Below are 16,232 nucleotides of genomic sequence, written 5' to 3' on the forward strand. Positions count from 1 at the left end.
AAACTTGGGGCAGCAGCGAGCTAAAACCTCTATAAGAATTACCTTACCTCTCTTTTCTGTCTCTGGTAACTTTTTTTTTTTTTTCTCACATCTTTATTTGCTCTAGGTTACTTAACATGGAAGCAATGTTATCCAAGCGTGTACAAGAAATGGTTCAGAATGGTGAGGAACCACCTCCACCTTATGTTCGTAGAGATGTTAACTATACACAAATCGTGCCTTCAACGTTATGTTCACCACCCATCATTGATTTTCGGCTCATGTCTTCATCAACACCATTAACTAAACAAAAAGAAGAGCTGCAAAAGCTAAGATCAGCTCTCTCCTCTTGGGGATGCTTCCAGGTATCTACTTGACAATTTTTTTTCAATTTGTAAATTTGTAGATACCACTTGCACAAGCATACCCTATGAGCTTTTTTGGAAGGCAATAAACCATGGGACATCAAGCACGCTTTTGGACAAGGTTCGTGAAGTTGCAAGGGAATTTTTTACGCAGCCAATGGAACAAAAGAAGATAATTTCCAAAGGGGTGAAAGAATTTGAAGGGTATGGTGCGGATCCAGTTCCCGAAGAAGGTCAGTTTTTAGATTGGTCAGATCGTTTGTGCCTTGATGTATACCCTGAAAATAGAAGGAAGTCAAGTTTGTGGCCAGAAAATCCATCATCTTTTAGGTAAGCTGAAACTACTACTTCACTGATGAGTGAGGACTTCTTAAATCTTAATGCTAATTATGCAGACAAATGTTCAAACGGTTGGCAGGTGACATGTTAGTGTTGGCTAAGATTAGTAACACTCTTTTTTGCAGGAAAATTCTGGAAGAATACACAGAAAAGCTGAGAGAGGCAACAAATCTTATTTCTAGGGCTATTGCGAAGTCATTAGACTTAGAAGAAAATTGCTTCTTGAATCAATTTGGTGAACAAGCACTTCTGCAAGTGAGGTTCAACTACTATTCCTGCTGTGCACAACCTGACATTGTGCTCGGGCTTAAACCCCATGCAGATGGATCAGGATACACCATTATACTACAAGATGACGTTGAGGGCCTCCAAGTTCACCGTAAGGATAAGTGGTTCACAGTTCCCACAATTTCTCATGCCCTATTTGTACTCATGGGTGATCAAATGGAGGTATATATGTGCTGTTAATTGTGTTTCATAACATTTTCTCCAGCAAACAAACTAGTTTCGAACATGACATTTACTAAATTACCTCAAAATCTAAGTAGTGTGAACATTTTCATTATTCAATTGATGTTACAACTTAACAAAACAGCTATGAATCAAGTTCTTTTTTTTCTTTTTGTATTTCAGCTTGTGGTGTACCCATCCAATTTAAAAATTGTTACTTTTTACTTAACTCCGAAACATGGCATGACAATGGATATCAGGAGCAATATAAGTGATAATAGTGATCTTTTTGACATTGCAGATAATGACTAATGGAATTTTCAAGAGTCCTATGCATCGGGTATTGGTGAACTCCAAGAGGGAAAGAATATCTGTTGCAATGTTCTATACTCCAGAGCCAAACAAAGAAATTGGACCAGAACAAGGTTTGGTGAATGAAGAACAACCGAAGCTGTTTAAGAAAGTGAAAGATTATGCTGATACTCATTGGGAATATTATCAACGAGGAAGGAGAGCAATTCATGTAGCAAAAGTATGAACCGCAGTTGTTGCATTTGTGTGTGAAAATTTGTAGAGTGTCAAATAGTACCCAAAAATAAAACCTTACGTGTAGTTTATTAAACATGTGTATAAACAAAGTTGCGAGACAATTATGAAACAAATATGAGTGTTTCTTTCAGCATCCACACACATTTCTTCCTGTATTTTCACATTTCAAAAATAGTCTTGAGATTATATTTTTTTTTGATGAATTTTGAATTTTATTGAAGGTATTTTTTTTTAATAAATTTCAAAATCCATTGAAACACTAAAAAAAGAACGTAGAGATTTTTGAATTACGGAAGATAGTTTTAGAATTTTAAAAGGATACGAGGTTAAAAAAAATGTGTGAAGGTGGAGGAAAAAAACACTCATTTATAGTTTTTCATCCAAATTATCTATACATATTTTGAGTTTCATCATTGAAAAATTTAAAGAAAACATTTATACATATTTTGAGTTTCATCATTGAAAAATTTAAAGAAAACATTTATAATATCTTGAATAATGGTTAATAGACAATAAAAATTAGCAAAAAGCTTTAACTAAATCAACGAGCTGGCCCAAACTTTAAGAAAAATTATTCTTTGACATACCTAAATTTTTTACATTCATTTGGTATTACTCTTGCTTACTTTTTTCTCTTTTCTTTTTTGAAAAATTACAAAACTTTCTACTTTTTAAACTCTTATATTCTGTGTCAAATGAATGTAAAAGTGTGTCATGATATTATTATTCAAACTTTTAAAGGAAATGCAGGTCCATACCAACTTCTTCTTGCTCTTTCATATTTTATTATTTATTTTATTTGAATTATAAAATTTGAAAGTTTCCTTTTTTAAAAAAATGGTTTACGGACTTGTAAGTCACCGGATTTTACAATTTTAAAAAGGTAGAAATCGGAATTTTCTTTATATGAGGTGCAGGAGTAATATATGGAGGTGTAGGAAGAAGCTCCCAAGCGAAAAAATATTGTTGGGCTAAAACTTATAAATTCTTGTTCGTTTTTAACCTAAGCCCAGAAAGGCCCATTAGTAGAGCCACCCTTTGTAAACGGTAACGAGCTCGGATCTTCCATGGAGGCATAGACGGAGACATAACCATGAACCGGAGAAAGTACAGATTCTTATTTTAAGCGAAATTTGGGGCAGCAGCGAGCTAAAACCTCTATCAGAATTACCTTACTTCTCTTTTCTGTCTCTGGTAACTTTTTTTTTTTTTTTTTTTTTTTTTTTTTTTTTTATCTTTTCCTCACATCTTTATTTGCTCTAGGTTGTAGTGTAGCATCAGATTGTGTTCGATACTTGTTTCATTTTTCACACCGTTTGGTAAATTGATGAGGGACCCTTCCCTAGTAAGAATACTGTGGTATAAATGATGCAGTGGTTGATTTTGCGAATTTAAGTTGCGTGCAATGCATTTGATTAAATGTCTCGCTTCCTTCTCTGCTTTAGTTTGAGCCCTTTTAGTTGCATTCTTACCGTTGCTTCTGCTCTGAATTTCAAATGGGAAGGTGCAATCTATAGTAGATTCTTTCGTCAGTTATGGCGGCGTTAATTTCCAAAAGGCTACTACGTTGTTCTTCTGGGTCCTTGCCTTCACTGGGACGATGCTACTTTAATTCACCTAATGCTGGGTCTGCCCCTTTTTATCAATCACGTTGTAAGACCTTTTATGTAGTTCCTTAACCGTGGACAGTTGCCATTTCCCGTCAATTTGATTTTTGTTCTTTTTTCCAGCTTTTGTAAATCTTTATATGTGCGATTATTTTTTGTGCACAGATGTATACAGCAGATTATCTGGGGAAAGACTCCTTTCTGCAGAATGTTGTTTGGTACATTACCATAGCATTTGAATATATTTCTACATTTGTTACTACTTTCAGGATGAAAGCTTAATCAATGTAGCTATTTCTTGTTCCGGCTTTAACTGACTCTTCTTTAATAATGTGGTATAGTGTTTTTAAATGTAGGTCAGATCAATGATCCAACAATTTTCTACTTCTATTTTAACTCCTGGGCCTGATGAGAGCGCATTTCCGTCCGATTTATTGTCCAAGAAGACTCTAGCAACATCTGACCGTACTATAGGTACGAAGGATAGTTTGAAGCATCTTGTACCCCAGAATATAACTGTGCTTCTGTTTTTACTGACTTTGATATTTATTTCTGAAAGGAGAGTCAATCGACTGCTAGGCATGAATTCCAGTGTGGTTTAGATTATGAGATATTTTTTGTTGTCTATTTTGTATGATCTAGACTAATATCTTCCGTGTCTATGTTTCTTCTTGATTTGTACTTCTTCTGAAGACACAAAATTTACACCAAATAAAAATATGTGCGATTTACTGAATGCATTTCTACATATTTACATGTCAGAACTTGCATATAGTTTGTTCTAAAATTGATCCTGTAAGTGAGATGCTAATATTTTATTCATACTTAATGATCTTATTCTGCTCTGAAATTAAAGGAACTTGGGCCCAGTGTTTAACTTTTTGTGTCCTCCACAAAAATCATGTATTTATCATCCTAAGTTACCATTAGCTTTCCCTAGTTTTTAACTGCATGTAGGCCACAACCTTGTTATTATTGGAAAATCCCGGTGGGGTTGCATGGGAATCACAGTGAAGGTGCTTATGTAACACTCTTCCATAAAGCCTTTACCTAGACTGGTTAGGATTCTCCCTATTATAAATCAAAATTTGGAGTGCTTCTTTTGATTGTTTCACTGTTTTCTTCACTACCTACCTTCTTTGGTGACATCTTGATCACAGCATGTGCTGATTTTTGTCTCAATAAGATTTTAGAGTGTCTTGATAAAGTTCAATATATTATAGGGCTTTGCCAGGATCTTTTAATTCCAGTTACCAACTTTCATAATGAAGACAAGGGCTTTATGGTTTTACCTGGAGATGTTTTTGATTTGCCTATTCGGAAGGACATTATTCATCGTGTCGTTAGGTGGCAGCTGGCAAAACGACAACAGGTAGTGACTGCCTAATGTTTTGGAATCTGAAGATTGTTTCTCATTGTCATTGCATATGTACAATACAGAGGAAATGCTATATTTATTTTAGTCAAGATGGTGATATTTTTCTACATTGCCTTTTAGTAATTTTGGGATTGAGGCAAACATTTTCGTTTGGGACCAAACTATAATTTAGAATGTCTATTCAAATGTTTTAAGGTTGAAATGTTTTCACTGTTATCATAGGCTTAATAGTTGAATATATGCACACACACATATTATCTAGGAACATGGATCTAAATTTAGCTATGGAGTCTCCACGAGAATGTTATGTATTTTTCTAATTGATTTGGTCAACAGGGGACTCATTCAACAAAAACTATCAGTGAGGTCAGTGGGACTGGAAGAAAGCCTTGGGCTCAAAAGGGAACTGGTAGAGCAAGGCATGGTTCATTGCGTGGGCCTCAGGTAGTGGATCATTCTGCTCATTACTTGATCATCTTTATTCCTTCACGTTTCTTCTGTTCTTGTTTTTTTCAGCAGTTTGAAAATAATAAATTTTGTGAATGGTAACAGTTCAGGGGTGGTGCCACTATGCATGGCCCCAAGCCTCGAAGCCATGCTTTCAAAGTCAATAAGAAGGTTCGGCGTCTAGGGCTAAAGATTGCCTTGTCCGCTCGTGCAGCAGAAGGAAAGGTGAGTTTCCTCCCCCACCCATGGCCTTATTCACCGTCAAAAATAAAAATATGGCATCTCTACATTATTCTATCTCATGAGTGTACATTCTTTCTTAATACTCAATATAGTGTGATTTTTCAGTTTTCACTTCTGGAAGATTTGGTTTCTATAATTTACAAGTAAATTGTTTAATGGTTTAGTAGCCTAACTGAAAAGATACACGATTTTTTTATTTTTTGTAAGGGTTCCTTTTGTTGTTGATATCGAAATTGAAGGTATAACATATAAGGTACAAAATATTCTTAGTTCAGTGAAATGGATTGTGTTGTCAGCCACACCTCAGCCTACCTGGTTGACAATCAATCATAATGTTTATATTACCTCCTTGTCTTTTTAATTATATCATTTAACGTAAATATAGTTGACGATTCCATATACTTATGGAAGTAACCAATGTGGGAACTTCTTTCAAATGAACACCTTCATGTGAATATCTTCACAGAATTGTGGTTGGGGTGTAGGGAAAATTGAAGTAGGAACAAAGGAATCATGCATCTAGATTTATGACGAGGAATCTGAGTGCAAAGATCTTAAGATCATTTATAATATGTTAACTGTACTAAGCCCTGCTCAAAATGCTTGCCCCCGACTAAACTTGACACTCTAGAGTTTGGTTGTTATCAGCTAGAAATGTGACTACATAAATACAATAAAGCCTCATATAGGAGCATAACGGGAAACTAGAAAAAAGAAAATCAAATCATGAAAAGACAATGCCCGTACAATAGCTGTCCTTTCCTTACTGCTTTTGTCAAGGTATAATGGTTATTTTTGGCATGTATTCCTATCCTGATCCTGATAATCGTATGCTCTGATATGATAGATTGTATTTCTTTTAGCTGTTTAGTATATAGCGTTTTTGCTTTCATCCAATAATTATCTTGTTTGTCCTTATTTTGTTTTTTTTATTACTGCATTATATCTCATATAAGAGTTTCTTCGTGCTAATATTCCGGGGAACTGTGTTTACAGCTTCTTGTGTTTGAGGATCTGGAGGTTCCCACACATAAAACCAGAAACATTGTGAAGTATTACAATCAAATGGAGAACACCAAGAAACTTCTGCTTGTGGATGGCGGGCCTATAGATGAAAAGTTAAAATTATCTACACAAAATCTACACTATGTTAACATACTTCCCTCCATTGTAAGTTTCAGTTTTTATCCATTTGAAATTATAACGTTTCTTAGAGTGGAAGCATTTCCAACAGTGACAACAGTATACGGATTAATAATCTATTGACACAATTGAGATCCCCAATTGACTATACATACGGCAACAGAGCTTATGTGGTTTGGGCAATTTTCATTTCATGAGCTAGTCACAGGGGTTGAGACCGAAATTGAAGATAATGTCAAAGCCTATAATATTTGATATGGGGCCTCAACTCTTAAAAAAAGAACCTAGCTGGGCAGCTTTCCCTCAATCTTACATTAGATACAATCCTTAGCATTAGGGAGTGGGTTAAAATCTCACGTAGATTATAAATGTGACTAAAACAGAGTTTATAAGGGCTTTGGGCAGTCCTCACTTCACGAGTTCTTTTTTGGAATTTCGTTAGGCTCAACCTATATTGAGATACCATTGGCTCCATCAAACGACAAATTTTTAGGAAAACTATTTAGACCGAATTCTTTTTTAATGGTTTGTCCCAGCTGCTTTATTCATTAGAACTTCTTTATGATCGAACGGAAAGATAAACGTGTTTGAGTAGCCATCGGGGAGAAAATAGTTAAAGACGATCTCCATTTGATCAAATAATCTGTAGCACTTGTGGTATGATGCAAATAATCCCAAAATTTCACCTCCGAAACATTGGTAATTCATGCCTCATTGAATCTTGTAGATTTTGCTAGTTCCAAAGTTTTTCCTAAAACAGGTGTTTTTTTATATATTATATAGTTATGTTTAACATCTCTTTTGTAGGGCTTGAATGTCTACAGCATTTTGCTGCATGACACATTGGTGATGTCCCGAGCTGCGGTGAACAAAATTGTTGAGCGGATGCGCACTCCAATTAATCGTTGAGGCTAAAACTATTTTTTTGTGCTTTACTTCTTTTACTCAAAATAGGAATTGTATCCCATGCCCCCCATTTCTGTAACATAAAGAGATCCAAAGAGTGATACGAGATTTCTGTTCAAAATTACATAAGTGAGGCGACTTATGCCATTTTGCTCATGTTGAAGGTGAACTTAGGAAATTGTTGGTCTAATTTGGATGTTCAAGGGGTTAGGTTTATCATGTTTTCCCATGACTAAATCTCGTATCCTTTTCAATCTTATCACTTGCGTATAAGATTTGATAAACCGGCATGTTATCCTTCGATCACGAATTTATCTAATATAATGTCTTTAGCTTTCTGTGATTGTTAGGATTAGGTACTATTATTTCCACATTCAACAAATTTTTACACACTTTACATATAATATTTTAGTTTTTAGTTTTTTCTTTACAATTACAAAAGTTAATTATTTTAATGATAAAAGAGAAGAGACTTGAAAAATTATATGAATTATAGATATTTAATATAGGATAACAAATATTTCTCATTGAAAACTAATTTAATAGATTTATAAATTTATCATTTTGAAAAATGGAAATTGCCTCAAGTTATATTGCATTTTACAAAGTAATACATTCTTATAAATTTTATAATTCCTTGGAATTGAACACATTTTATTATTTTTATTTGAAAGAAACTTTGTTTGTCAAATGTGTATCCTAAAGTTAGGATCATACTTAGCGTTAAGAGTAGAAGCTTCGCTCGTTATTATGTTATTAATGTATAGATATAAAAGGAGAAATGTAAGGAAAAAAGAAGTTATTTACGCCTTAAAATTGTGAATTTGCAAGGGACAACATATATTAAAAAGGTTATTAGAACTACATGATTAGATAATCAACAAATAAATGTCAATTTATACGAAGTGATTTCACTTGTTTAAGAGTTGAAGTTTAAGACAATTTAAAAATTTATCTTTCCTTTCACTCTTTGAGATTTTTTTAAGAATAAAACTATGACAAAGTTTTATGCTTCAAAATGGACAATATCTGAATGTATGCTAATTATGTCGCTCATCGAACTTGGGATCGGAACATTGATGTCCATCATGATATTGATAAAAATGTTTTCATATGAACTATGGAGCCCTTAAGCTCTCGGAGATGATCCGTCATTCTCCTTAGACCTCGATTAAGGGTTTATGTTTCTACCATACTCAATAGTCTCATATCACTTAAGAGTCAAAACTTAAGGCAACTTAAAAACTCCACCCATCCTCCAAGATGTCTTCTAAGAACAAAATCGTAATGAAGTTTCACATTTCAGATACATAGTAATTGATTATAAAGATATTATTTAATAGACTTGTGTCAAAAAGTACCTAAAGTAGTTCTTTATAGTTAAAAAGTGCAAAACAAATAAACCAAACCCTCCACTAGAGGATCAATGGTAAAATTTGGAAGATTCTTAGAAAATTTGTTTATTTTTAAAAATCACACTTTTTTCTTTAAAAAAAAACCAAGACAACAAATTATATCAATATATTATTTTCAATTATTCCTACAATTATTGGTATAACATTGATTCAAATTATTACCATATTAAACTAATATTTCAAAAATATTTTAAAATTTAAAAATTATATATATATATATATATATATATATATATATATATATATATATATTAAAAAAGTTATTTTATTTTTTTCTTTTTTTTCTTTAGCCATCACTAATTAACATTCTTTATTTTTATTTTTATTTGTTTACTTGGTCGTTGACAATATTGTATTACGAGTAATATAAATCTTAAATAGTTATTTGTTAATTTTTTATTGCCAATTAAATGAAAATTAGTTACATTATTGGTTTTTAAAGATTGAAAAATTTGGTTTAACATTTTATTAACAATGAACCAAATTAAAATAAATAAATAATAAAAATAAAAATATAATAAAATCCTTTTAATTTATATTATATAGATGTATAAGTATTAAATACTATTATTTAATTATAATGTTTTCATAGAAGTAATTGTTTAATGTTTTCTACATAAAATATTGAAATATTGTTATTATCTCATTATTTTAAAATTTTTTATTTCATAATATTATTAATTTTGGATTTAATCTATTATTTAATTTTTATTAATTTAATAATTATATTTGTTAGCCTGGATACATAAAATTCATTTATTTCTATCCATACACATTATTTTTATCTTAACCTTTACGCACACCATTTTAATGTCTATCATCTAAACTTATAGTGACTAAAAAATTTTAAAATAATATATAAATATTAAGTTATATTATTTTTAATATAGTAAAGTTTAAGTTATAACTACCAATGAATAATTAAATCTTATTAATTAAAATCTATAAATTGTAACGAAACTAGATTAACCGTTATTTCGTATTGATTTAAGAATTAAAAATTATATATCAAACTTTTAATTAGTGAAATCACTATATACCTAATTAAAATTTTAAATTTTGAGTCACGTACGTCAATAAATATTTTATTTTCCTTATTTCGTTCCTTCTTAAAAATATACTGTAATCATCAACATGAACTTTAACGTGACTTGGAAAAGTAAATATCTGCGTATTTGGTCTTGAAGAAGAAATTGGTAAGATATGTAACATTTATTTACAATTTAAATATTCAGAAAAATGGATGGAAGATGGGAACATGAGCTACCTTCCAGACATAAGGTGCACTAAAGCTTGGTTTTCATAGAAGGAACCAACATCCCAATCCTCAGTTGCAGATGAAAGTGTCATTAAGGCAACAACAATTGATCTCATGCTTGGCCTAAGTTGAGGGTTTTCATGTGTACATGCTTTCGCAAGCTGAGACACCTGAAACAAACCAAATTCTCATACATTTTATGCATCAAAATTCATGTCTAATGCAATATTCATCATGATTAAATTGATTACCTACCTTAAATACAGAGTCAAGAGGGTAGTTGTCACCAAGTCTAGGGTCTACAAGTTGACGAAGATCTTCTTTTGGATCCGAGAGACCAAGAACTTCTTCAAACTGCATTTTGTAAAACAAGTCCAAAATTTAGCAATGAAATATACAAGTGACGAGTTACAACTATTGTTGAGTTAAGAGCAGCATGAAAAAACAACCAAGGCCACTAGTCCTTTTGATTCACCCTCAGGATCGTTTGTCTTGACAATAGCTTCCTTGCCTGAGATGAGTTCATATAGAACAACTCCAAAAGCATATACATCTACTTTCGAGGAAACATCGCCATATTGTGCATATCTACGTCAAAACCACCAAATTTGGTGAAAATGGTCATGCTGTTATTGAACATCAAGCGAATAAAACTACAAACACTTCCAGTACTGCATAAAATAACTTAATGCATATATAAATCTTTTGTGCCGTAAAATATGCAGATCAACAGATAAAATAAGTAATTATAATGGCATTTGGAGTTAGTGAAGTTAAATGCGCTATAGATTGAAGTTTCTCGTGTATGAAGTGAGAAAACCAGAACATCGTTATCGGCGTTGCTACTGATACAAAAATAGGTTCAAACTTTGTAGAAATTAAAGTTAAGGATAAGTAGTTCCTTACTCTGGAGGCATATAACCAAAGGTACCCACAAGACGCGTGTGTAATGAAGAACTACCATACTCAGTCAATTTTGTGAGACCAAAATCTGCAACCTGTGGGAAGAAGATTGGACTCGGTATTCAAATTTTATTTATGAAACATCTAGAAATCTATTTATTAACCTTTGCACGAAAGTTTTTGTCTATCAAGATGTTTGCTGATTTAATATCTCTGTGGATGTAGACAGGAACTGTATGCTCATGGATGTATTCCAATCCTCTTGCTGCATCAAGAGCAATTTGCACTCTCTCTCCCCATGTTAACGGATCCCTCCCTGCAACCAACTACATTCAGACCCTTGATTTCATCATTTTACGATCAAGTATATTTATGAGTAAGACAAAAGAAACCTGAGCCTCGCAAATGTTGGCTTAAATTGCCGTTCTCAATATACTCATAAACCAGAAATAACGAGCCCTCAACACAATATCCTATTAACCGCACCTGTATAGAATATGTTTGCAAGAAATCATGTATTGTGGAAATCCACAACATCGAATGTAACAACTGTATTGAAAACATGATAACAACTACTTCACCCTGGACAGCGATAATGTCATACCAGGTTCAAGTGATGGACATGTGTTAGAACCTTGAGTTCTGCAAGGAATTCATTTGAGGCTTGCATATCCATCTTTTTAATTGCAGCTTTCTGCAAAATGGAAAAATGAAGCGTTGGTACGTAATAACTTGAATTTTCCATTTCTTACAAAATATCAGTCTTAGACCTGCATGATCAGACTTTGAAGAAATAGGATTCAATACAAGAGATAAGTATATGTTAAGCTTAAAGCAAATACTATATAATGCAAGAAAACAATGGTATGTGATTAGCAGTAACTTCTTGGCTTAAAAATAAGATCAACTCACTTATGACAAGTATGGGTGAGTGCAAATGCACAATATCTATTACAGCACATTTCTTATTAATATTAATCCTCATTTTAAAAGTGAGTTTAAAACATCATGACAAACCTCATTCCGAAGCTCAGCATAGTAAACAGATCCAAAGCCACCTTGACCAATTATATTAGCCACACTAAAGCCATCAGTGGCCTTGTCTAGCTCCCCATATGAGAACTCCACTGACTTGTCCACTGTAATCCCTGTCATCCTTGGAGAAGCAACGACAGAAGATTCCGATGTCTTGTCCAAGCTGCTTCCCAAACCTAAATCCATGTATCAGATAAGACCTACAGTTTCACATTTCATTTAAACTGAAAAAACCCTGAAATCTAGAATTAGTATTTCAAGTAATAAACAGGAGTTTAATTCTAACACTGCATATAAATATTTTTACATTATTAACTAATTAGAAATCACCCTTCATGCAATTTTTTAAGTAATTATTAGGTCAATAACAATAATCATACAACATGTGGTAATCAATGATTGTTGACAAGATAAGGCAAAGAGTCATGTTACTAAATCATGCATCATTGAACAGTGTGCAGGTAACTTTTTATGGAGGGTAATTGATAAAATAAGAAAGGGGTGTTTTATAAGTAGCATTGAAACAAAAAACAAAAGACATACCAATACCATGATAGAGTGGACTACAGTGATCTTCAGATGCTCCCGGGACTGTGAGAAGGGATACCTCAGCCACTTTTCTTCTTCTGTGTAGTCCAACATATAGAGCAAGTGCCAAAATTAAGACCCCAGCAGCTCCTCCAACCGATATGCCAGCAATGGCTCTACCAGATATTCCTACTTAAATTTGCATAACAATGTCAGCATGACATAGGAATTTAACCCATCATGATTTATGAAGCAGCAGTTTGCAGTGTCCACATCACCTGATCTGCAAAAGGTTGGAACAAACATAGGATATTATTTCAAAGAGTAAATGTCAAAAATCTAATAAAATTGGCCGACATAGGATTGGGATGTAAACTTAGTATAAAATTCAAATTACCTCAGCTTCATAGGTGGAAAGTTTCCATTTTCATCTGCAAAATAGGATTTAAAATATAAAAACATCAGAAGATAATGTATCAAATAGCAATTCTAAACAAAAATAAGAGATAGCGAACCCATAGATGCAGTGTCTTCTTTCAAATGAATTTGTATCAAATTCGGACTGTCAAAAAACCAGTTGGCACACATGCATTTTGTATTAACTCCTTAAAAGACAACATTAGATGATGATTCTCGTACTGTATATATGCTTCATTACAGTAATTTATACATTATTTTTCTGTGGGAAATATCAGTCTTACATGGTGACCGTTTTGCTTGAACCATTTAAGCATAGTAAATGAAAATAGAATATTTAATTCTAGCTTTAAACCAGCATTTGTTTCTCAGATGTTACCTTTCCTTCTTTTATACTTTTCTCATACAAACAATTATTTAAATCAGGATGTAGGAATGTTGGTTGAGGTTTAGTTCGATCCAATAAAAAAGAAATATGAGGTGTACTAGTTCCAGTTTTAGAATATTCCAAAACGATTTTACTATGCATAGTATATAATTACATTTTTGTTCTTCTAAAACATAATATTATAAGATAGTTCTAACATAACTATAAACACAGTAAAACTAATGAATGCACTTGATTTTTTAATTGTTTTTAAAATATACATATCAGTAAAACTAATTAATTACTTCATTTTTTTTAAATGTTTTACCAATTAAGCTACTTTTTTCTTTTTATAGATACTCAGCTATACTTATTAGTGGATAACCCAAATTGATACAAATTAATTATGGCATCCTTCTATATTGGTGTTTATTTTACCTTATAACTGACCCATTACTTATATCCGAATAAAACTATAAATATAAAAATTCTTCAAAATCTTATTACAATTCTGATTTATTTCACATTAAATATTATTTATGATAGATAATTTCAAATGTATAAATAACTGACCCCATTCCATACTGTTTCTAACTTTTTAACTTGTCATTCAATAGGTAGAAAAATATAACTTTGAAAATTAAAGTACAAAATAATAATAATGTTGTTTTATCGATAGCCTTGATGAATGCATTTGCTTACGATTATGTGTCACATAATTTTAATTAGATAATTAAATCTTTTAACAAAAAAAAAGTTTATTTAATAAAATAATTGATAATACAATTTTTCTTTTTAAGCACATAACATATTCACTTAAAACTAACTACTGTGTATCATTGGTAAACTATTTTTACAAAATATATATTTTCTTGAAACTATATTACTTTAATAAAATAGAAATAAGATAATAATAATAATAATGTTACTTTTATGCAGTTAACTCATTTTCTTTTGTTTAATCGCATACAAGAGTGCATTAGGGTGTATCACATATATACACAATTAATAACGAAGTTGCCCACAAAAGGTTTTGTCAACTAATTTGGAACTTGATCTCCATCAAAGAATAAGTGATAACAGAAAATAAATAAGACAGAATCAGATTATCATAGCAAAGTGACAAACTTTATTGTTTGTTTGTTTTCTATCAAAATTATCTTCAAAATAAATAATTCTAAAATTTTACTTTATCTGTCTAATAATGGTTATGGGTCAACAAAATAATCATAAGAGAGTGATAACATATGAACAAAACGTGATCTGGATTCTTTTGTCTTATAGCCAGACGACTAATAATCCTTAATAAGATATAACTTTTGGGTATTTTTTTAATTTCTGTGGTTAATTGCTGTCAATATTGATGTTTCCAAATTTGGAGGGAATATACCAAATCTATGTAGCAAATACTTCAATATTCCTCGGACAAAAAAAAAAAAAAAACTTCAAAGAGTCATAAACAAGGAGGTACATTAATTGATCAGTGTTGACGGTTCTTTGTTCTTAATTAATTAATTAATTATCAAAATGTTATAGATATTTGTTAATTACCTTTAGCCGGCACGAACACGAGTCCACTCGCAGAACTGAAATTTGAGGTGGGGTTGTAGCGTACCAGCAGCTCCGCCGGCACACCGGATTCCGCCCCAACCTTTTGCAAGTCATCACCCAGCCGAAGCGGGTACGTCAAAAACAGCCCATAGCGCTTGGACACGTGTCGGTTTCCGCAGGAGCAGTTGATGGTGACGTTGATGTTGACGTTGTCGGGAATGTGACTGGACGGGTAACTGTTGACCCTTCTCACCCAATCCTCGGTGGTGAGGTTGGAGAAACTGGTATACGCAACAACCTGGTAGGTGTTCCCGTGTTGGATCCGGTACGAGAAAGTGTGCCCCAAAAACTGGCCGTTTAAGCAGTCGCAGGAGAACGGCACGTTGATCCGCGTTTGGCTGTGAATGACGTTGGAGTCTTTGACGCTTGGGTTGTACTTGAGAATCTCCGATGTGGGCTTTCCAAAAAGATTGCTGATGAATGTGAGGTTGGTGCCCTCTGGTATGTAGTAGGAAGCTAGAGCAAGGTTGCAACCAGAATCACAGTCACCTTTGACTCTTATGGAAATTAAGAACTGAATTAAGAGAAGGAAAAGATGGTGTGGCTTTGGTTTCTTGGTTGAATGTGTGGTCATTTTGTGTGTTAGGAGCTTGAGAAGTTGTTATTGATTAGAGGTGATTTACACTAGTAGCTTCATTCATTTGTTATATTATTGTACATGGCACCGATTGATGATGTTATGTTATTGACGTCAATGTGTTGAATGAGTCTTCTCTTTGTTATTGTTAATGGTGGTGCTTTTCTAATACTTTTGGGACGATGATGCTTAATTTAAATTTTTAGATTACGTGAAGAATGTGAATTCCAATTACGCTTCAGATGAAAAGGAATTGAGAGCAACTCCAAATGGCCGTGTGTTCGATTTTTAAAGATTAAACTATGAATAAAAGTTTAAGGAATTATACGTCACTTTTCAATTTTCATAATCAAATAATGCTACTAGCTTTTATTTTATATTAAACAACTAATTTTAAATTCGTGAATAAGTTTAGGTTCTGTATGTTATGTTATTTCTAGTTAATAACTTTAGACTTTTTAACTTTTAACGTAAGCATTTATGCCCTTCAAAAGCACTTTTCTATACCAAATCAATTTTGTTTGAGTTTGAAGCTTGTTTAAATTCTCATTTTTATCTGAATTGTGTGAATAAGTCAGTTGAGGTTATATTTAATGATTTTTATCACTAATTTTTTCAATTTTGTAGGTTATTGGTATGTTTTGGAAGATGATCAAATTATCAACGAGATGAGAATTTGAATTTCTCATGCGATAAGAATTTGAATTTCTCATGA

The 16,232-nt window shown here is 32.5% G+C and overlaps 3 protein-coding genes across 7 annotated transcripts; 2 read left to right on the forward strand and 1 right to left on the reverse strand.

Moving 5' to 3' along the window:
* Window positions 1–22: 22 nt before the first annotated feature.
* On the forward strand, window positions 23–7,742 carry LOC106776014 (50S ribosomal protein L4). Of its 2 annotated transcripts, none has more exons than XM_014663306.2 (9): window positions 23–65; window positions 3,187–3,335; window positions 3,455–3,507; window positions 3,646–3,763; window positions 4,513–4,661; window positions 5,004–5,111; window positions 5,220–5,339; window positions 6,354–6,527; window positions 7,308–7,742. In XM_014663306.2, exons 2-9 carry the CDS (start codon window positions 3,218–3,220, stop codon window positions 7,407–7,409), a joined length of 942 nt encoding a protein of 313 aa, XP_014518792.1. In that variant the 5' UTR covers window positions 23–65; window positions 3,187–3,217; the 3' UTR covers window positions 7,410–7,742. The 2 variants fall into 2 exon arrangements, with proteins under 2 accessions (XP_014518792.1, XP_014518791.1); XM_014663305.2 differs by lacking the exon at window positions 23–65 and adding an exon at window positions 2,739–2,876.
* On the forward strand, window positions 72–1,858 carry LOC106776013 (protein SRG1). The gene is made up of 4 exons (XM_014663304.2): window positions 72–344; window positions 427–674; window positions 809–1,133; window positions 1,435–1,858. Exons 1-4 carry the CDS (start codon window positions 117–119, stop codon window positions 1,669–1,671), a joined length of 1,038 nt encoding a protein of 345 aa, XP_014518790.1. The 5' UTR covers window positions 72–116; the 3' UTR covers window positions 1,672–1,858.
* A 2,253-nt stretch (window positions 7,743–9,995) lies between the features above and the next one.
* Window positions 9,996–15,659, reverse strand: LOC106774891 (chitin elicitor receptor kinase 1). 4 transcript variants are annotated; one of them, XM_022786853.1, is made up of 12 exons: window positions 14,881–15,659; window positions 12,943–12,976; window positions 12,824–12,828; window positions 12,567–12,734; window positions 12,000–12,193; window positions 11,587–11,676; window positions 11,375–11,468; window positions 11,147–11,298; window positions 10,986–11,077; window positions 10,529–10,667; window positions 10,335–10,433; window positions 9,996–10,249 (listed from the first exon to the last, which is right to left on the reverse strand). In XM_022786853.1, exons 1-12 carry the CDS (start codon window positions 15,512–15,514, stop codon window positions 10,085–10,087), a joined length of 1,866 nt encoding a protein of 621 aa, XP_022642574.1. In that variant the 5' UTR covers window positions 15,515–15,659; the 3' UTR covers window positions 9,996–10,084. The 4 variants fall into 4 exon arrangements, with proteins under 4 accessions (XP_022642574.1, XP_022642572.1, XP_022642573.1 ...); XM_022786851.1 differs by having other exon boundaries at window positions 12,561–12,734; XM_022786852.1 differs by having other exon boundaries at window positions 12,567–12,737.
* Window positions 15,660–16,232: the final 573 nt, after the last annotated feature.

Source organism: Vigna radiata, chromosome 10, assembly GCF_000741045.1.
Source record: "Vigna radiata var. radiata cultivar VC1973A chromosome 10, Vradiata_ver6, whole genome shotgun sequence".
In the NCBI taxonomy this organism is placed as follows: Eukaryota; Viridiplantae; Streptophyta; class Magnoliopsida; order Fabales; family Fabaceae; genus Vigna; species Vigna radiata.